This window comes from Felis catus, chromosome E3 (genome assembly GCF_018350175.1).
Source record: "Felis catus isolate Fca126 chromosome E3, F.catus_Fca126_mat1.0, whole genome shotgun sequence".
NCBI lineage: Eukaryota > Metazoa > Chordata > Mammalia > Carnivora > Felidae > Felis > Felis catus.
The window spans coordinates 31681607-31704223 of record NC_058383.1 but is presented as its reverse complement, the minus strand read 5'-3'; the positions used below and the strand labels follow the sequence as shown (position 1 = coordinate 31704223).

Genomic DNA, 22617 nt, shown 5'->3' with positions numbered 1-22617 from the left:
GACCAGATGGCCTTTCCAGAACTGGCCTCTCTCCTCTGCACCGGCCGCTCTGGGAATGGGGACATGTGCTCCGAGGAGGCTGTCCCCACTCACACCAGGCAGCTGGTCCGCTTTGCTCCCACCCCCAGCCCTGCCCGCTCCTGTCTCCGGAGACCCTTGCTCACCTGCACCTGTCTTCAAGCAGGAGGCTGCCCGGCTCGTCAGCACATCTTGAGGTTCTGAAATCACAGATCGGATGGAACAAGGGCAGGGCCAGGAGGAGGCACGGGACGGCCCCACCCACCGGCCACTGACCTGCTTGTGGGGGGGGGGGACGCTTAAGCGTCCGAGGGGACAAGAGATGATGCCAGTACTCCTGTCTGTCAGAGGGCTGGGAATGACCTCCCCATCCCTTATCCAACCTGCTCTCCCCCATTGTGGATGTGGCACCACTGTCCTCATTGCCCGAGCTGGTAACCTGGGAGTCATTTGCGTTCTTACTCTCTTCCTGATGGCCGCCCCCAAAGCTCTGTCGAGTCCATCAACAAACGCAAGTCTCCCTCCCTCCTCTCCCTGCCCCGTCTCCTAACTATCCCCCGTGTCCACAACTCCTCGTCCGCAGCTGGAGTTGTCTTAAAAACCAAAATCTGGGGGCGCCTGGACGGCTCAGTCCAGCTCAGAGCCCGGAACCTGCTTCGGATTCTGTCTCTCCTTCTTCTCTCTGTGCCTCCCCAGCTCACACTCTCTTTCTCTCGCTCTCAAAAATAAAGTGTAGGAAGAACAAAAAGCTCAATCTGATCACATCGCTCCTGGTTTAACAGCTCCCAAGTCCCCTCCCGGCCCCCCTCAAGCCACATGCACTCCTAAGGACATCCTTGAGCACCAGGGCTGGCCGCTGTCTGCCCTCTGGCCACTTCTCACCTGGCCCTCACCCTCTGGACGCATGGGTCCTCTTCTTCAGCTTAAGCCCTTCGCACATGCTGTTCCCTCCTCCCTGAACACTCTTCCTCCTGTTCTCCACACCCCAGGCTCCTCCGGGTCTCACCCCAGCAGGGTCCTCCCTGACCACTGTGAACCGACAAAGCCAGACCAGGGGTCTGCAGCAATGAACGGTGGTCTCCAGAGCCTCCGGAACACCTCCTCCACCCCTCACCACCACGGCCGCCTTCTCAGCAGCGGAAGCCAACCACAGAATGAACAGCACGGGCTCCCCACCTCCTAGCCCCTCCCCCAGGCCATGGAGGTCCCTCTGCAGGGAATCCGCCCCCACCTCCTTCCCGGGAAAGGGTCAGCTTCTCTCCCTCACTCGTCCCAGCCCGAGTGCTGCCCACTTTCACCTTCCGTCAACCCTTTGTCCTTCCTTCCAGCCACCTGCCTGGATTTTTCCCAGGCACCACCCAGCCCGCTCTCCCGGAACAACCTCCGCCAGGAATCCGGCTGCAACCATGTCCAGACAACAGCTTTTCTAGAATACCGTTTCCGTCCTTAAAACCACCCCACCGGGGGCGCCTGGGTGGCGCAGTCGGTTAAGCGTCCGACTTCAGCCAGGTCACGATCTCGCGGTCCGTGAGTTCGAGCCCCGCGTCGGGCTCTGGGCTGATGGCTCGGAGCCTGGAGCCTGTTTCCGATTCTGTGTCTCCCTCTCTCTCTGCCCCTCCCCCGTTCATGCTCTGTCTCTCTCTGTCCCAAAAATAAAATAAAAAAAAAAAACGCTGAAAAAAAAAAAAAAACCACCCCACCGGGCCTCGACGGCTAACCATTTCCCATAGGAGCCTGCCTAATCCCTTGAGAGATGAAACATGTCCCCAAGATGGGGCAAAGTGCATTTTACGCCATTTTGTTTAGACCCTTGGAAACAACAGAACGTGAGAGGACATCCCCGCCTCTCAAATGTTTTATGTCGCCTCACAAATCGCTTTTCGCACTCAATTACGTTAACACTGGATGAAACCACATTTCAAAGACATTTAGCCTGATGGATTTCCCTTCCCGCTTTCCTCCAAGTCTCTGACAGCATATACTCTGGGCACCAAATTAAACCTGTTTATGCATAATCGTTTGACTCCCAATTGTGCACAGACCCAGCATTCAGCTTGTTTGCCCTTCCAACAACCTGTGCATCTGTTTTGCCCACCAACTACGCTGCAAAGCAGCCCAGCCCGCGAGCCCCCATCCCCCACGAGCTCCAGAAACGAGGTGTGTTCAAAGAGTATTGTGCTCGAACTAAATCGTGTTCTCTTCCTTTCTCAAGCACTTAAAAAAGCAATATTTATACAATGGAATACTACTTGGCAATAAGAATGAAATCCTGCCATTTGCAGCAACGTGGATGCAACTGGAGGGTGTTATGCTAAGTGAAAGAAGACAAAGACAGATAGCATCTGTTTTCACTCATATGTGGATCTTGAGAAACTTAACAGAAGAGGGGGGGGGAGGGAAAATAGTTACAAACAGCATGGGAGGGAGGCAAACCTTAAGAGACTCTTGGATACTGAAAACAAACTGAGGGTTGATGGTGGGGGGAGGGGAAATGGGTGATGGGCATTGAGGAGGGCACTTGTTGGGATGAGCACTGGGTGTTGAATGTAAGCAATGAACCAGAGGAATCTAGCCCCCAAACCAAGAGCACACTGTCTGTTAGCCAATTTGATGAAAAATTATATTAAAAATTTTTAAAATAAATATTCTAAGTATTAAAAAAAATAGTATTTAAATTTAAAAAGTTCCAAAACGATTCAATAATCCTACCAAGTAGATCAGCCAAAGAGGGGAAACATTGAACTTGGAAAGGTAATACATCTCTCTATCGGATCCTACTCGTTTCAAGGGAGAGATCCGAAAGGGACTGAAATGGATGTGATCTCTACAGCCTGGAAATGAAACCGGGTCTCCTTTCAGCCTTCTCGGATGTCAGTTCTGGTCCCCATGCATTCATTTATTCAGCCCAGATTTACTGAGTACCTACTGTGCACTAGGCAAATAGGTGCTGAAAATATAGCAAAACAAAATCAAAGAGCCAGCTACAATCTGACCTGCACCGTCCAGGACAGTAGCCACCAGCCACGTGTGGCTATTGGGCATCTGAAATGTGGCTGGTGTTATGGAGGAACTTTCCATTTTGTGTTTCAATGAAAAACCAGTAACTCAAGTCAGCTACTGGAAAACTTAAGTAGGTTTAAAACCACTTAGTGTACGAACCCCCCTTTTCAACTCTAAATCTTAGGAAATCTAAATACAGATCAAGTCCTTGCAATGAAAATTTAGCCTCCAAATTGAAATATGGGAGCACCTGGCCGGTTCCGTCGATGGAGCGTGCGACTCTTGCTCTCAGGGTTTTAAGTTCGAGCCCCAAGTTGAGTATAGAGATCATTTAAAAAATACAATCTTAGAATGGAAATACGCTAAAAAAAAAAAAATTGGAAATTTTCTCCCAGTATAAAGCACACACCGGATTTCAGAGAACGGAGAATATGTCTCATTAATACCTTTTTACAGCGACTACATTCTCTAATGAGATTCTGGAAATATTGGGCCGAGTCAATTATATCCCCCAAATTAATTTCACCTGTTCCTTTTTAGCATTTCTTTACACAGGGCTGCTAGCAACTTTGAAATTACATATTGTCTCCCGTTATGTTTTTATTGAATCTGGCTGCCCTAAACACTTCCGTAGGAAACAGACAACAGATAAAAAGCACACTTCACCAAGTTACGCTGCATCCGACAGAGAGCTGCTTCGAATCTTCATGCCCACCACCTCACACCCCTGCAAACAGCTAAGCATCCCTGCGCACAAGCTCAGAGCCCTCAACTTAGCATTTCATCCCTCAGCATTACAGATCTGGTCTCAAGTTTTCAGAGGAGGTTGGTGGAAGACAGAGGCAAGAGATAAGGATCCACCTGGAATCTCTTTCCTTCTCCCCATGAAACGCAAAACCAAGAGAGTCAGGGGAAGAGCAGGTCAACAGGCACCTGGCTACATAAATACTGTCCCAGGTGAAGGAGTTGCTGTCCAGGCTTCACCCCACACAGAACCAGGACCACAGCAGCTTTACTTACTCCCCGAAGTCACTGCCACCAGCGCCCCGAGCAGGACCAGACGGAAGAGCCCCATGGGCACCTGCACCGCCACCAGCCCAAAGGAGCCCCACACCGTCAGCCTCTCTCGATGACACAGAGAACCCTGAAAAGGACTTTCTTTCCCAAAGGGGTAGGCACAGCCGGTGGAGAGGGGAGGAGGGGGCTTCGAGGGCAAAGACCCAGCCAATCAGAAGCCTCCGATCAAGTTCTTAGCGCTCTACCCAGGAGGAGGGGGGCTTCTGACTACTGAGGGGGAAAATCCCTTTTCAGGAGAGGCAAAGAAAGGTTTGCCTCTTCAAGCCTTGTAAAGGGAGCTTCTGGGGCAGAAGGCAAACACGACCTTGATGTGTGTGTGTGTGTGTGTGTGTGTGTGTGTGTGTGTGTGTGGTCTGAAATCAAATTTACCATTTCAACCATTTTTAAATGGCAGTTTGGTGGCACCGAGGGCATTCACAATATTGCAAAACCATCACCGCTGTGAGGTCTGGCTTGTCCGCCCCACTGCCCAACATAGGCAAACCCAGGCGCCAGCGATGGCTCTCACCCAACAGTGGATGGCTGCAGGCTCTTCCCATGCCCTGACCCAAGGCCACCGTCCTGTTTTTTTTCCCCCCAGACCTCACCTCCTCCTTCTCCTCACCTCAAAGTCACCTCCACCTGTATCTTTGGTTTTGAGGCTGCGGGCAGCCAATCTCCGGGTGCACCGCCTCCTTGGGCCCTGTGGGCCTCTCATCACATACACCTACTTCCCACATTAAAGACGCTTTTTATAAACCGCTTTATGGAGATATAATACGAATCACACGATTCTCCCATTCGAAGTGCACAGTTCAGTGGTCTTCAGTTCGTTCAGTGCAGGGGAGGGGCAGAGAGGGAGGGAGACACAGTATCTGAAGCAGGCTCCAGGCTCCGAGCTGTCAGCACAGAGCCCGACACGGGGCTCGAACTCATAAACCTCACGATCGTGATGTGATCCAAAGTTGGACGCTTAACCAACTCCGCCCCCCCAGGTGCTTCAGGGCTCAACGTTTAAAAGCTCCCTAGGACCCACAACATGTTCTGGGCGATGCCAAACGCGATAAAGCAAAGGAGAAAACCAAGTCCCACCCATGGGGCTGGCCTCTGGGAGCTAAAAGAAAACTGGATTATAAATATTAAAGTGGCTAAGAGATCAGAACTTGGGTGTCGCCAATACTAGAAGAAATGATAGTTATAGGACACCATAGAGGTATTAGCTGATGCTATAATGACAACCACATTGCCATATAAATGTATGCGGTCAATACGTTCTACACCTTCAACTTACACAGGGCTGTGTGTCAAGTATATCACAATTAGAAAAAAAACAACCGCGGGGGTGCCGGGGTGGCTCCGTCCGTTAAGCGTCCAACTTCACCTCATCATCTCACAGCGTGTGGGTTCGAGCCCCACGTCGGGCTCTGGGCTGACAGCTCCGAGCCTGGAGCCTGCTGGGGATTCTGCATCTCCCCCTCTCGCTGCCCCTCCCCCGCTCGCACTCTGTGTACGTCTCTCTTAAAAAAAAGAAAAAAAAAATTTTTTAATTAAAACAAAAAATTTAAAAACCCGTATCAGGCAGTGGGCAAAGCGCTCACAGAATATTAAGTCAGTCATTCAGTCAAACCTCCCCCCAAACCCCACCCCTAAAAATGGTCAGCAAGGCGGAAATGACATCACTCCGTTGTTACAGACAAGCCCTCCGTCTCCCACTGCCTTAAGTCTTGCCCAAGGTCACACGGCTGGACCCCATCTGGCTCCAGAGTCTCCTCTCTCTCAACTCCGCAGCTGAGATCAATGGTTATCACTTCCTCCATCTTTTCCTCCAGGAGACTCTGGCCTCTGCCCGTGGCCCTAGAATCCCGCCCTGTTCACGGTCAGGAATCTGAGACACAACCCCGCCATGTTTCGCGCGGTGGTTCCCAGTCCACACAGCGGCATCACATTCCAGGCCTGGACGCTCAGAACCGCCAGGAGGACTGGGGCCAGGGTGGGAGGGGGTCCCTCCAGGCCACTCTGGGTGCGCCATCACCCATCACCCCCTTCTCCCAGAGCTGGCCAGGGTAGTCTCCCAGCATCTCTGGCCTCGCTTCCCATTTTTCTTACATTACTGGACACAAAGCGGGTGAACTGGATGGATGGAGCACAGGACTCCAGGACTTGATTCCCAGAAAGACCCTCCTAGACAAGCCTTCCCACCCCTCAGCCTCCCACCAAAACTAAGTTCAGCTTCCTCCAAAAAAAAAAAATAAAATAAAAAATAAAAAAAATGCAGGGCTGGTCTTATCAGTACGTGCGGATGGAGCTTCCAGTTCTGAATTAAGACAGAGAATGATTTAAGGCCCATCACACCCAAGCCAGAGTCACAAAAATTAGCCAGACTTCGGTGTAACCCATCAAATGATGGCACTTTTTTGAGCAGGTAGGGCAACAGATAGTCCGTGGTAGACAACCAACCAGTAGGGGGCGCAGTGAGTTCTTACCTCGGTGGACGATCTCACCAAAGATTTTGTCCTTTATGAACCACTACCACCATTTTTTTTAAGACTTTATTTTTGCTTTTTAATTTTTTAACGTTTATTTTTGAGAGAGAGAGAGGAGCAGAGAGACAGGGAGACACAGAGAAAGAGGCTCTGAGTTGCTAGCACAGAGCCCAACAGAGGGCTCGAACTCCTGAGCCACGAGTTCATGAGCTGAGCTGAAGTCAGACGCTTAACCAACTGAGCCACCCAGGTGTCCCAAGACATCATTTTTTAGAGCAGTTTTGGGTTCATAGTAAAACTGAGAGGAAGGCCTAGAAATTTCCCATACACCCCCTGCCCTCACACAGGCACAGCTTCCCCCATCATCAAAATTCCCCACCACACTGGTCCAGTTGACGCAAGTGAAGAGCCTACACTGACACATCGTTATCATCCAAAGTTCATCATTTACCTTAGGGCTCACTCTTGGTGTTGAACATTCTACGGGTTTGGACACCTGTATAATGACCTATATCTGCTATCGGGGGATCAGACGGAGTATTTTCATTGCCGTAGAAATCCTCTGCAAATCACCTATTCATTCTTCCCTCCCCCAGTCCCTGGAAATCACTGATCTTTTAATACTCTCCATAGTTTTGCCCTTTCCAGAATGTCATATAGTTGGAATCGCATAGGACATAGCCTTCTGATGACGGCTTCACTTAAGAATATGCTTTTAAGCTTCCTCCTATCTTTTCATGACTCTGACTCGATAGGACACTTCTCTTTAGAACTCCATAATATTATATCAATAATAATAATAATATTGCATTGCCTGGATGTACATTTTTTTATCCATTCAGCGACTGAGGTGACCCTACACCTTGATGCTTCCACGTTTGGACAATTATGGATCATGGTGCTATAAACATCCGTGTGCAGGGTTTTGTGTGGACATAGGTAGCTTGTTTTAAGACGGCTCTATGCTCACTGTGGGCTTGAACTCACAACCCCATGGTCAAGAGTCACAAGCTCTACTAAAGGGGCCTCTATATGGCTGTAAGTTCTTAAATTCTTTGGGTAAGTACCAAAAAGCATGACTGCTGGATCTCATGGTAAGCGTGTATTTAATGTTCTGAGAGACCACCAAACTCTCTTCCAGAGTGGCTGCGCCATTTTGCATTCCCACTGGCAATGTAGGAGAGTTCTGGCTGCTCCACATCCTTACCCACATTTGATGTGTGTTTCAGATCTTAGCCATCAAAATAGGTACGGAGTGGTATTCATTATTTTAATTTGCATTTCCCTGATGACAAAATCAATGGCGAAAAGATGCCATCCATAGATCATGGGTGAGGTGTCTGTTAGGATCTTCTGCCCATCGGTGAATCAGGCTGTTTTCTTGTTGCGTGTCAAAGGTTCTTTCCACATTTTGGATAACAGTCCTTTACCAGATGTGTCACTCGCAAATACTTTCTCCCAGTCTGTGGCTTTCATTCTCTTGGAACTGTCTTTCACAGAACAGACATTTTCAATTTTAATGGAGCCCAGCTTATCAATTTCTTCTCTCACGGAATCATGCATTTGGCGTCCCTTCTAAAAAGTCATCAGCAAACCCAAGAATGTCGTTGTGTTTTGCATTTAGGTCTGTGATCCATTTTGAGTTAGTTTATGTGAATGGTTTAAGACCTCGGTCTATATTTTTTGTGCCATGTGGTGCCCAGTTGTCCCAAAACCATTTGTTGAAAAGACTATCTTTGCTCCATGGTACTGTCTTTGCTCCTTTGCCAAAAATCAGTTGACTCTGTGGGATTATTTCTGAGCTTTGTACTCTGTTCCATTGATCTAGTGGTCTGTTTTTTCCCCAATACCTTTACAGTACATCTTGAAGTAACGGATTGTCAGTCTTCCAACTTTTTTCTCCTCCTCAATGCTGTATCCGCTATTCTGGGTCTTGTGCTTCACCATGTAAATTTTAGAATCAATTTGCTGATGTCCACAAAATAACTTGCTGGGATTTTTTATTGGGATTGCACTGAATCTGTACATCAAGTTGTAAAGAACTAATATCTTGACAATACTGGCGATTCCTACTTAGGAAGAGGGAACATCTTCCCATTTATTTAGTTCTTTTATTTCTGTCATCAGAGTTTTGTCATTTGCCTCACATTCTATTAGGTTTATAGGTATTTCATTTGGGGGGTGCTGTTTTTATTTTCAAATTCCACATGTTTGCTGCTGATAGAAAAGTGATGGACGTGTGTGTGTGTGTGTGTAAATGTTTATTATTGAGAGACAGTGTGTGTGTGTATGTGTGTGTGTGCATGCAAGCAGGGGAGGGGCAGACAGAGAGGGGGACAGAGGATCTGAAGGGGGCTCTGTCTGACAGCAGAGAGCCCAGTGTGGGGCTCCAACTCTAGAACCATGAGATCATGATCTAAGCCAAACTCAGATGCTTAACTGACTGAGCCACCCAAGCACTCCGATAGACTTTTATATATTAACCTTGAATCCCGCAACCTAGCTATAATAGCTTGATAGTTCCAGGAGTTTTTTAGTCAATTCTTTCAGATTTAATGCATAGACACTCATGTCATCTGGGAAGAAAGACAGTTTTATTTCTTCCTTCCCAATCTGTATATCTTGTATTTCCTTTTCTTGTCCTATTACATTAGCTAGAACATCCAGAACAATGTTGAAAAGGAGTAGCGAGAGGGAACATCCTTGCCTTATTTGTGATGCCAACAACTATAGGGTTGTTTTTCTTTTTTTGTAGATATTCTTTAACAAGTTGATTTCTCCTTCTATTTCTAGCTTACCAAGAGTTTTTGTCATGGTGTATAATTCTATTTACACACTGTTGGATTCGACTTGCTAATATGTTGTGGAGGATCTTCACACCGACGTTCGCAAAAGCTATCGGACCGTAGCTTGTTTTTTTGCGTATTTGGGTTTTTTGTTTTGTTTTTGTCATGTGTAACGTCACAGGATCTATAACGATACATTCTCTGACAGTAGTAATGGGTGTACTTTTTCTTTTTTTTCTTAGTTAACCTGGCTCTAGGCTTGTAAACTGTATTGATCTTTTCAAAGAACCAGCTTTGGGTTTTATAGACTCTGTGGTGTCCTGTTTTCCGCTTCATTGGTTTCTCCTCTGATTTGCAGGATTTCTTCTGCGTTCTTTGATTTGCTCATCTTTTTCTAGTATCATTCTCTTAAGGTGGAAGCTGATTGATTTTAGATCTGTCTTCTTCTCTGATTTAGGCATTCAGGGCTATCACTCTCCCTGTAAACACTGCTTCTGCTGAATCCCACAAATTTGGAGAAGTTGTGTTTTCATTTTCACTTAGGTCAAAATATTTTTTAGTTTCTCCGGAGATTGCTTCTTTGCCCCATGTGTTATTTAGAAGCGTATTGTTTATGGGGTGCCGGGGTGGCTGAGTCAGTTACGTGTTCGGCTTTGGCTCAGGTTATGATCTCACCGTTCCTGAGTTACAGCCCCACATCAGGGTCTGTGCTCGCTGCTTAGAGCCTGGAGCCTTTTTTTGAATTCTGTGTCTCCCTCTCTCTCTCTGCCCGTCCCCTGCTCATGCTGCCTCAAACAAGAAGTGTATTGTTTATCACCAAGTATTTTGGGATTTTCCTGCTATCTGTTATTAATCTCCAGTTTAATTTCATTGTAATCTTTTCTTTAGTTTTTTTTAATGTTTATTTATTTCTTGAGAGAGAGAGATAGAGTGTGAGTGGGGGAGGGGCAGAGAGACAGGGAGACACAGAATCCAAAGCAGGTTCCAGGCTCCAAGCTGTCAGCACAGAGCCCGACACGGGGCTCGAACTCACCAACTGTGAGATCATGACCTGAGCTGAAGTTGGACGCTCAACCGACTGAGCCACCCAGGCGCCCCAAATTTCATTGTAATCTTAGTAGGGCAGGTGTTGCAGGCTGTTTTTTTTTTTTTTGCTGAATCTTTTATTTTTGAAATAAAGCCTACTCCCTGTTGATGAGGGAGTTCGGAAAGGCTGGGGTTGGAGGTGGGGAACCTCTTGACTTGTGCAATTAGTGGCATGATCTTAGAAAAGTCATGTGACCTCTGTGGACTTACATATTCACTGGCCTAATACAGGGCTTGGAAATTACTGGTTGAGTGTCTCCTGGCTTCATGTCGTGTTCAAGTGGGGAAGAGAGGGACCCGAAAGGAATCAGGTACACATAGGACTTACCACATGATGAAAACAGCACCACATAGTAGAGACAGATTATTCAATAAACGAACGAGGTATGGGAGCACCCCGTTCACAGAAAATAACCCATCAATAGATTCTCATCCAACTGCAAGAGACTCAACATCAGACTGAAAACACAGAATAAACCTAGGATGTGTGCATCACTGAAAGCCACACGTCCATCAACTCTATGCCCCAACCTCTCCACTCTGAGGTATCTACCTAAAAGAAAGCCTTATGGCCACACAAAGACTCAGACACAAATATTCATACAGCTCTGTTTCTCAGGTGCAAACCTGGGAACAACCCAAATGTCCGCCAATAGGTGACTGGACACACATAGCGTAGAACATCCCAACAAGAGAATACCCCTCAGCCACGAAGAGAAACGAATGACTGATACATGCAAATCTTACGACAATTATCCTGAACGATGCTGGAGTTGTGGGGAAAGTGCAGGTGTACATCCTGTACGTCTCCATTTATCTAAAATTCTGAAAACTAAAAATTCTAGACAGCAGATCAATGGCTGCTTGGTATGGAGGTGGGGAGCGGAGGGGACAGGGAATTGACACTACAGTCAGGAATGAGGCAACTTTTGTGGGTAACAAGTGGGCTTCCTACCTCCGCTTCCGTATCTCGAAACCCGTGACAATTTCATGGGGATGGCCATATGTCACAATTTATCACATGGTCTAGGGGCACCTGGGTGGCTCCGTTGGTTAAGCCTCCGACTTCGGCTCGGGTCATGATCTTGCGGTTCGTGGCGTCGGGCTCTGTGCTGACAGCTCAGAGCCTGGAGCCTGCTTCGGATTCTGGGTCTCCCTCTCTCTGCCCCTCCCGTGCTCATCCATCCATCCATCCATCCATCCATCCTCTCTCTCTCTCTCTCTCTCTCTCTCGTCTCCCAAAAAATTAATAAACATTAATGTGGTCTGCTTTATATAACTTATACTTCAATAAAACTTTTAAAATCTATCATGTGATATCCTGTCCATCAACCAGACTGACGGAGACAACATTGTGACTCCAGGAATCAGTCCTCTGGCTACAGGGGGAGGAAGCAACCCCCCGGGATACACAACAGCGGGGCAGAAATGGGCAAAACCCTTGAGTAGGAAATTCAGCAGCTGCCAAAATGTGCCGTGCAACCACCTTTGGACCCGCTTCTAGAAGAGATACCACTTAGAGAAATTGACCTCTGTTAGTTTTCTATTGCAGTCCTAACACACTACCAGGAGTTAAGTGGCTTGAAACACCACCCAGTCATTATCTCAAGGTCCCAAGGCCCAAAGTGCAGGTACAGCGTGACTTGGCCAGGTTCTCTGCTTGCAGCCCCACGAGGTGGAGAAAACCTGGTACCAGCTCCTATGGATCCTTCCAGAGAATCGGACATGTTAACAAGCAAGTACATCCAGGGCCACCTGGGTGGCTCAGTTGGTTAAGCCTCCAACTTCAGCTCAGGTCGTGATCTCACAGCTCGTGGGTTCAAGCCCTGCATCGGGCTCTGGGCTGACAGCTCAGAGCCTGGAGCCTGCTTAGGATTTCTGTCTCCCTCTCTCTTCCTCCCCCACTCACGCGCGCTCTCTCTCTCTCTCTCTCAAAAATAAACAAACATTAAAAAGGCAAGGCTTAGCTCCCAGGGGCTGACCTCACGCCTTCTCCGGCTTTCCTTGCAGCCCCCACCATGCTTCCAATGTTTCCTTCCACTTTATCTTTCTGCCACCAGCCAGAGAAATTCTCTTGTTCTTCTCATTGATTTGTTTAATGTTTATTTTTATTTGTGTTTTGATTGAGAGCACGGGCAGAGGAGGGGCAGAGAGAGCGAGAGAGACAGAGGATGCGAAGCAGGCTCTGCACTGACAACAGCGAGCCCCACGTGGGGCTCGAAATCACGAACCACAAGATCGTGACCTGAGCCAAAATTGGGCACTCAACCGACTGAGCCACCCAGGTGCCCCTGAAAGTTCTGGGTTTTTTTTTAATGTGTTCATTTTTATTTATTTTTGAGAGAAAGAGAGTGAGGAGGGGAGGGGCAGAGGGAGACAGGGGACCCCAAGCGGGCTTCGCGCTGACGGCAGAGAACCCGACGCGGGGCTCCAACTCACCAACCATGAGATCGTGACCTGAGCTGAAGTCGGACGCTCAGCCAACTGAGCCACCCAGGTTCTCCGCTCTCAAAGGCTCACCAGACAGAGGGCAGTAGGAGCTTCCTGTTGCTGCTATAGAAGTTACCACAAACTTAGTGACTTACAGCAATACAAACTTTTTTTTCTTACAGCGCTGGAGGTCAGAAGTCTGATGTGGGGGCGCCTGGCTGGCTCAGCCGGTAGAACCTGTGGCTGGTGATCTTGGACTTTTAAGTTTGAGCCCCACGTTGTGTGTAGAGATTACTTAAAAATAAAGTCTTGGTGGGGCACCTGGGGGGCTCATTCAGTTAAGCATCCAGTTCTCGATTGTGGCTCAGGTCATGACCTCACAGTTTCATGAGTTCGAGCCCTGTGTCAGGCCCTGCACTGACAGTGTGGAGCCTGTTGGGATTCTCTCCTTCTCTCTCTGCCCCTCCCCTGCTCACAGTCTCTCTCTCTCTCTCTCTCTCTCTCTCTCTCTCTCTCTCTCTCTCTCTTAAAAAATAAACTTAAAAAATAAAGAAAGAAAATTATTCTCAAAATCGGCGGGGGGGGGGAGGCGGGAGGGAGATGTGGGTCTTAAGGAGCCAAAAATCCAAGGTATTGGGAAGGCTGATTTCTTTTGGAACCTCTGAGTGGAGAGAACCCATGTTCTTGGCTTTTCCAGCTTCTGGAACCTTCCTAAACTCATTGGCTTATGGCCCCTGCCCCTATCTAAAGGATTATCCGGGATCATCTCCCCATCTCAAGGTCCATACCTTTATCCAAAGTCCCTTTGGTCACCTAAGGGTAACATTCAGAGGGGCTGGGGATGAGGAGGCGAACCTATTTAGGGGGCCATAATCAGCTCAACAGGTGGGGCCCACCCAGGCAAGCCAGAAAGAGTCTCCCTACGGGAAGGTCTGCAAGCTTCATCGAATCTGCCACGTCCCTCTGGCCTTGTACTCTAACAGCTGCCCTGCTCACCAGATTTCCACCATGCAGAGAAGCAAGATGCGGAGGGTTGGAGGTTTTAGGCCACCATCAAGTGTTAAAAGCCTGAAGCCAGAGACACTATGTTTGTGTGTTTGCTTGCTACTGTCTAGAACTCTGTGGGCAAGGACCTACCAGGAACTGTTAACTGCGGTTTTGTCTCGGGTGGGCGTGGGGAGCCAGAGGTGAGAGGCCATTCTCTCTGCACCATTTGAGTTTTGCTCGGGGACCTATGCTGCTTAGTCAAAATTTATAACTGTTTATGGGGGCACCTGACAGGCTCAGTTGGAAAAGCATGCGACTCTTGATCTTGGGGTTGATGGTTGGAGCCCCATGTTGGGTGAAGAGATTATTTTTAAAAAATAAACTTTTTTTTTTTTTTTTTTTTTTTTAGAGAGAGAGAGAATATTAAGCTCAGGGCAGAATTCGACTCAGGGCTTGATCCCACGAGGCTGGGATCACAAGCTAAGCCAAAATTAAAAGTTAGAGGCTCAACGGATTGAGGCACCCAGGTGCCCCCCAAAATAAACAAACTTAAAAAATACTATAAAAGAAATACTGGGAACATTTTAAGAAAAATTAACTGTTTGAAAAAAATTTTTTAATGTTTATTTTTGAGCGAACATGAGCAGGGGAGGGGCAGAGAGAGAGAGGAAGACACAGAATCCTAAGCAGGCTCCAGGCTCTGAGCTGCCAGCACAGAGCCCGACGCGGGGCTCGAAGCAACCAACTTCAAGATCATGACCGCAGGCGAAGTTGGATGCTTCACCGAGGAGCCCCCCGGGCACCTCCCCAAATTAACTGTTTATGAGTGAGAGGTCAAGAAGTCCGCATGTAATATCGGCCACCCGTGAAGAATGAGGGACAAGGAACACGAAAGGGATTTGGACGCTTTGCAGAAAATCTTGTATCCCTCATCTCAGGGTCAAGGCTGACGCAAAATCAGCTCTTTCGAGTTGCTGTGCAGACCCGTGACCGCATGACAACCCAGCTCATGCCTGGAGTCTGCACACTGAAGATGTGCAACCCAGCCTGAGGCTCCCGCCCCAAGTTCCTGCTTCGCTTTCTCTGGGGGCACCTCTTACAAAAATCACTTAGGGTTGAGCACTCTAAAGTTAGTGCCCTCCACCCCCATCACCTTCCAAGTAACAGGTGCAGGCCACCTGCTCTCCCTCTCCTGCTCCCCCTTGACCTGGGATAGAGGATTGGCCATCCCCCGGCTCATGACGCTCCCCCAAATCTTTACATCATAAATCTTGGGACTCTACTTCCTGTGCGTCGGTAAATTGAAACTGCACTTCCAATCAGAACGACCCCATGGGTGTCACTTCCCCAAGGTGGGAGCTCCCACACCACGGGAGCTGCCTGCCCAGGGACCCCACGTGGGCGGCCCTGTGCCTCCGTATTCAGCTGGTCATCATCTATCTGCATATTGTTGATGGTGGGGTTTTAAACCCAAGCTTTACACCCAGGGCTGGAACTCACGACCGTGAGATCAAGACGTGAGCTGAGATCAGGAGTGGGATGCTTAACCAACTGAGCCACCCAGGTGCCCCCGCATACCGTGAATTTAACACATCAGCTCCAGCACCCCCCCTCCCAAGTACAGACACCGCTTTGCTGGCAAGGACCGAGGACCCACTTCAGCTGCTGTCAGCTGGGGAGCAGCCAGTTCAAGCCACAAGGCCAAGATGACACCTTAAGCCTTTGCTCACCCACTGTGATGGGGGAAGTGGGACTCCCTCCCCAGGGAACCGCCCTGTGCGGGGTGGGGGGGGGGGGAGGAATCTTCCCAAAATAAAAGGCTCTGGGTGTTTTGTGGACCTTGAGCTGGAGGGGGAGGTGGGGTGTGTGGGGAGCACTGAGCTCCGAGTCCAAGTGGGAAAAGCGTTTAAGGCCCGCCCCTCTGCACTCACCATAAAGAGCCACCTGAAGGAGACACCCCCTCCAGCCTCAGATAAATAGACTTAGGAAGGGACACCTGGGGGGCTCAGTCGGTTGCGGGTCCGACGGCTCAGGTCATGACTTCGTGGTTTGAGCCCTGCATTGGGCTCTGTTGTCAGCACGGCTCTCACGTCGGGTCCTCTGTCACCCACCACCCCCCCCCCAAAAATAAATCAATAACTTAAAAAGGGAGAGAGGACGAGACTTAGGAAGAAAGGCACCAAGACCAAATGTCGCTTTGCCAAGAGCACGGCAGGCCGGGGGCCTGAGCCCTTTGGGGGCCCCCTCGGCCTGCCACGTGGTGCTGTTACCAAGCCCGCTGCAGGGAGGGCAGCTCTCCCGCGAGGTCTGCCTGGGGTCGGGCCGGAAAAGGCACATGGAGGGGCTTCGCTAAGGCCTGGCCTCCTCAGCTCCCGGATCCAGGGCCTGCTGGAACGACACAGCTGCCTGCCCCACCTGCCCCAGGAGCGGGGGGGGGGGGGGGGGGGGGGGGTGGAGGGGGGGGGGCGTCCACACCTCGGGTTTGCCTAGGACGGCCCCCTCTCACACCTGCCGTCTCGTATCCTCATCAACAGCAGTCCCTCTTCGTTCGCAGAAAAACCGTCTAACAAACCATCGTCTTAGAAAGAGGACACAGCTACTCCTTTTGTCCACAGCCGACACAGGGAGCGGCAATTTTGGAACCATGAATTCCCTCGCGGTAAAAGGAAGCCATCGACAGAGAAACCGGAGGCGGCGCGTCCACACGACGAAAGACTGACGGATAGGCAACAACATGGACGGACCCCGAAAAGGCCAGGCTAAGGGGAAAAAGAGCCAGAGGCGAGAAACCACACACTGTCTGAAATGTCCGGAATGAGCAACCCCATAGAGATGGAGATTAGCCGTTGCTTAGGGCTGGTGGGGGTGGGGGGTTGCTGGGGAGAGATGGGGGGTTGATAACTGTCGGCTTCGGGGTCTCTTTTCGGGGTGATGGCAATGTAAGATTGATGGTGGTGATAGTGGCAAAACCCTATGAAAGAACAGACCAAAAAAAAAAAATCCTCCCTGATCACACACTTTAAATGGGGGCAGAATATCTCCATAAAATAAAGCTATTACCCTTCCCCGCCTTAGAAAAAGCCCTTACCTTGAAGCCCTTTGTCAGTGGCCGTTTACAGAGGAAATTCTAGGCGGGCGGAGTGGGAAACCGGCCTCCCCCGCCCCTCCTCGCCCACTTTTACCCCAGCAGCCAACTCGCCTGGGCCTCACTTCTACTGTCTACACCTGCTTGCCAGCCCGCCTCTTCCAAACGAAAGTACACCTGTTCGCATCCCATTCACTCCAGCTGCGGGGCCTGCAGGGTCCCACGTGAGCTCCTGCGAGGACCGTAACTCACATCCTGGCATTTATTCGGTCCTGCTTCTGCGCCCCGGGCTCCGGGAACCACGACCCCGGGAAGAAACGCCTGGCCTGAGGTCCGAGAACACAAAAGAGACGCTCCGATGGTGGCATTCGCGGACTAGAAAGGAAGGCGGCCTCCACGACCCACCGGTAAAGGAATGTGAAGGCTTTTCGAGGGACGTGCAGAGGTGGCCACGGGCTCCGTCCCCACAGGGAGCCCCGCGTGCTGAGGCACACACTGCACCTGGCAGCAGATGGTGGGGAAGGGGACACGGGCGGCCAGTTCTCGTGATTACTCTCACCCGCTGGGCCAGGCTGATCCTGCTAGCCAAAGCTGAACGCTGCCTGGTCCTAATTGAGACTGACTTCTCGGTGCCTGGCCTGTGTCTTGAGAAGTTTCCTAGCTTGCTAGCCACCGGCAAGTTCCAGCACATGCGACGGCCTTTCCCTAGAGCCTCACCCCCACTCCCCACCCCCATTGCCCAGCGCAGACTTTTAGAGCTGGAAGGATCCGCCTGCCTCTTTTTGGAGAGGAGACGAACGTGGCCCAGGGAAGTTAAAATGACTTGCCCCAACCACACAGCAGGTTGTGGGGGCTCAGACCCAGGTCTTGGTGGAGACCCTCTCCACTCTTTTTCCTTCTCGAGGTCGACAAGCACGCTCCGCCCCCTTCCGCTGCGCTGTCCTGGTTCCCCAGACCGTAGTACGGAGGCCCTGCCCTCAAATTCTACCCTTTGCTTTCCAATATTATTTCATTATACGCTACACTCTTATTACACTTGTGAATGGTTACCACCTCGTTTACGTACCCCTTCTGATTACACTGGACGCACAATTAATTCACTCTGGCCCCATTCGACACACTGTCACAGTAAATCACCCAAATTGGCACATTTGTCATGAAGGTAAAACTCACCTAACAGAAAACGAACCATTGTGTTTATTTGTTAATGTTTATTTTATTTTTGAGATGGAGAGACAGCACGAGTTGGGGAGAGGCAGAGGGAAACGGGGAGACAGACGATCCGAAGTGGGTTCCGTGCTGCCAGCACAGAGCCCGATGCGGGGATTGAACTCACAAACTGCAAGACCATGACCTGAGCTGAAGTTGGATACTTAACCGACTGAGCCACCCAGGCGCCCCAAAACAAATGATTTGACTTGATCTTCTTCTATTGTTATTAATTTTTAAAACTCTTTTCTTTTTTATTATTTTTTAACTATTTATTTTGAGAGAGAGAGCATGCGAGCAGGAGCAGGGAAGGGGCAGAGAGAGAGAGTCCCAAGCAGGCTCTGCTGTTAGCAAGGCAGAGACGGACACGGGCCTTGAACTCATGATCAGTGAGATCATGGCCTGAGCTGAAGTCAGACGCTCAACCGACTGAGCCACCCAGGCGCCCCTAGAGGCATTTTTGGTTGTTGTGACTGGGGCGAGCGCTATGGGGTTTGAGGGGAGAGGGCAGAGAGAGAGAGGGAATCCCAAGCAGGCTCTGTGAGGTCAGTGCAGAGCCCGATACGGGGCTCAAACTCACGAAACCGTGAGATCATGGCCTGAGCCAAAGTCGAGTCAGATGCTTCACCGACTGACAGCCACCCAGGCATCCGGCCCTTGTGCTTTCGGGAAGGTGTCACACACCCGATGAGCACCTACTGGATGAAAGAGGCATGAAGAAGACCGTCACGTCAATGAGAAGGGCTTTGAAAGCAACACCAAACCCCAGACCAGGATCGGCAGACAGGGGGGGCACGTGGGAGCCACATGCAGACATCCCTGGGCTCCTCCTTCCGCAGTAATGTCCAACTCTCTCTCTTTTTTTTTTTTTTTTAATGTTTTTAATGTTTATTTTTGAGTGAGCAAGAGAGAGAGACGGAGTGTGAGTAGGGGAGGGGCAGAGAGAGGGAGAGAGGATCCCAAGTAGGCTCCGTGCCGGCAGCACAGAGCCCGACCTGGGGCTCGAACTCACGAACGGCGAGATCATGGCCTGAGCCAAAGTCGGAAGCTTAACTGACTGAGCCACCCAGGCGCCCCAGCAATGTCCAACTCTTGGTCTCAGCTCAGGTCATGATCTCCCAGTCCATGAGATCAGGCTCCACACTGATCACGGAGCTTGCTTGGGATTCTCTCTCTCCCTCTCCCTCTCCCCCTCCCCTGCTCCAGCGCGCTCTTGCGCTCTCTCTCCCTCTCTCTCCCTCCCTCCCCCAAAAAGTGTAGTTTACGACTGCATTGGTAGAAAGAGGAATGTAATCCAGGTTGGATTCCTTATTGCTATTTTCAGGCTTTTCCCTTCTGATTACAGAAAAATAAAATCAGAGCATTTCCTTGAGCCCCGGAAGTATCGTGGGCCCCCGGCACTGTGCCCACGGTGCCCAGGGGGGAGGTCACCCGAGGCCTGGCTGCACCTTAAAGCTTCTGATTCAGGGGGTCTGGGCTGTGGCTGCAGCTGGGATTCACAGGTGCAGCCCAGGGGGAGCGCAATGGCCTAGGCTGGTGCCACCACAGGAGCCTCAGAGGGGCTCCCCGCCCCGGAGTCACCAGCCCAAAGCCTGACGAGGGCGGTGACTGTCAAAGCTCGAGGCCAGGAGGCCAGGTGGGTCCACACCTACGCAGTATCCAAACAGCTTAAATGCAGGAACGACGACAATCATTTGGCCCTTTAGTCCTCAAGATCCACCCCCCACCCCCGCTGGGGTGGTTGACCCGGACGTCCTTGCAGGGCCCCCGAGCTGGAGGACTGAAGGCACAGCCAGGAAGCCACGTGGCCACGTGCAGGACGTGGCTTCCAGGAGGTACAGCCCTGTGGCTGCCCTTTGCCTCCATACACCCAGAGACACACACACGCAGAGCTAGACACAGCAGCTAGCGAGACTCCCAGAGCCCCCCCGAACGCCCACAGAAACACCCACCTGTGCACCGACCCACTCACACATAGCCAGACCCCACACACCCTCACAGAGGCACACACACTCACTTGCACTCACACGCATACACACACATGCGGTCTCACTAATAAACCTCTGCGCTGATGTAAGCGGGCAGGCTCAACATAAAACAAGGAGGGAAGGTTTCCTAGTTAGAAAAGCGACAGAGCAGGGACAGTTCCCCGGACCGGCCACAGAGAAAGGCTCTCAGTGAAACGGGGCAAGAATCCTGTAATTACGTGGTCAAGATGCCCGCACCAACCACGCCAAGATCACACACACACACACACACACACACACACACACACACACACAGAGTTTCCTGCTGGGCTAACAGCTTCGGGTTTGAGCATGTGCAGAAAGCCAAGACAAAAGGAACCCACGGGTGAGGTTTTGGGGTGATGGTGGGGGATCTGGAGATAATGACCAAGAAAGAATTCTTGAAGGCATCTTTGGTGCAAAAAGGTGATTCTCATTAGACGGGACCCGTGGGCAGGAAGACCTGCCCCAGGACCATGAGGAGAGACTAGTTATATACTATGGGGTTGGGGGGTAAAGCCCAGGGAAGTTTCCAGTGAGATGTGCATATGCTAAAGAACACTCCCAGGATAGGGGAGGCCTAGCTGTTGCCAGACTAGGGTCCTTTGCCCTCTAGCAAAGCATCAGCATGAAGACATAGGGAGCTCCTGGAGAAAGTTCTACTCTGCCCGCCTCCAGCATCTGTCCATGGGTTGCAGGTTATAAGGAAATTATAGCCGAAGAAGCTTGTATTTGTACCATACATGCTTTCCCCACTCTCTCGGCCTGGGAGCCCACTGGGAACGAAGCAACAAAAACATTCCCACTGGGAATTGTAAGTGGTCGTCAAATGTTTCCTGCAATGTCCTCACTGGGGACGGCAAAGTCTGCTCGGGTGAGCCAGCTTCAAGAGGGGGCGCCCCCATCCTCAGGGGGACACGCCTGGGAGAACACTGCAGCCCCGTGGGCAGAGGTCACGTTTTCCACTGGTCACAGGCAGGTAGGTAGGCAGAGCCATACCCCGCCCGCGGCCGCCCACTTACTGGAAGCCAGCCCCAGGCTTCCTGCTTATCGACAGGAAATCAGGAGACAAGAGCTAGGGGAAAGGATTATGTTTCAAGGACTACCGCTCTTCCACAGAAAATGGCAAGAATCCGGTGATTGCACCCAGGGAGGAAGAAACAGCAAATTGAATCACACAAAGGCACAGAACAACAAACACACTTGCAGACTGCGGCCTAGAAGCCCAAAGGCTGCCCTCCTAAGGCAGAAGGACTTGATCGTCTAAAGGATAAGGCACCCCTCCCTGCAAAAGTCATCACTGCCCTTAACGCCGTTGGCCTGTACTTTGTAACAGTGACGAGGGGCCATAAGGCAAGCTGAGGTCAAGCACAGGTGGGATATGGGTGACATTCCTTGGGCTCTCCTGGCTGCCCAAGAACAAAGGAAAGGAAAGAAAACCGACAGTAACTGATAGCGATCACAGTCTCCATCAGTTTACAAATGTCTTCGTAAATTACAAGAAAAAGGCAATCCTACCCATAGCCTCATCTCCAGAAACCTACAGGCTCAGTTTCCTGGAGCCCCAACATCATCCTCCCTCCACGGTGATGTGGGGAAACAAAGGCAGAAGGAAACAGCAGGTAAAATTGAATTTCCTTATTCACCTGTACTTGAGACAGACAGAGTAGAACTTTCTCCAGGAACTCCCTAAATCTTAATGCTAATGTTTTGCTGGAGGGAAAAGCCACCTTAGGTCCACAATAGCTAGGACTTCAGTAATCTGTGAGTCTTCAGCATATGAGAGTCTCCTGCTCAGGGTCCCTGTCCCTAGTGCTTTAATAAAATCACATTTTTTTTTTTTTTCTGGCGCCTGGGTGGCTCAGTCGGTTGAGCTACCGACTTCGATTCAGGTCATGATTTCCCGGTTCATGAGTTCAAGCCCCGCATCGGGCTCTGTGCTGACAGCTCAGAGCCTGGAGCCTGCTTCGGATTCTGTGTGTCTCTCTCTCTCTCTGCCCCTCTGTCGCTTGCACTCTGTGACTCTCTCTCTCTCAAAAATAAACATTTAAAAGCCCCACTCATGCTCTGTCTCTGTCTCAGAAATAAATAAACATTAAAGAAAGTCTTTTTAAATCAGTTTTTGCACCAAAGATGTCTTCAAGAATTCTTTCTTGGGCATCGGCTCTGAACCCCACAAACCCCACCATCACCCCAAAAGCACATCAACAGTTTTGTAATGTTAGGTTTTCTTTTTTTTTTTTTGTAAATGTTTATTCATTTTTGAGAGAGAGAGAGAGAGAGAGAGCGCGAGAATGAGAGAGAGTGGGGGAGGGGCAGAGAGAGAGAGAGGGAGACACAGAATCCAAAGCAGGCTCCAGGCTCTAAACTGTCAGCACAGAGCCCGACGCGAGGCTCAAACCCACGAACCGTGAGATCGTGACCTGATCCGAGGCCAGACGCTCAACCGACTGAGCCTTTCTTACTTGATG

General features: G+C 50.3%; 1 protein-coding gene across 1 annotated transcript in view; it reads right to left on the bottom strand.

The window, feature by feature from the left end:
* The window catches only part of LOC102899050, a 124917-nt gene extending 120730 nt beyond the window's left edge, over positions 1-4187 (bottom strand). Inside the window, exons 1-2 of the mRNA XM_023247099.2 lie at positions 4039-4187; positions 165-218 (exon numbers count right to left, since the gene is read on the bottom strand). Coding sequence (XP_023102867.2) covers positions 165-218; positions 4039-4093 — 109 coding nt within the window. The 5' untranslated portion in view covers positions 4094-4187. The remainder of the gene's footprint in view (positions 1-164; positions 219-4038) is intronic.
* Positions 4188-22617: the final 18430 nt, after the last annotated feature.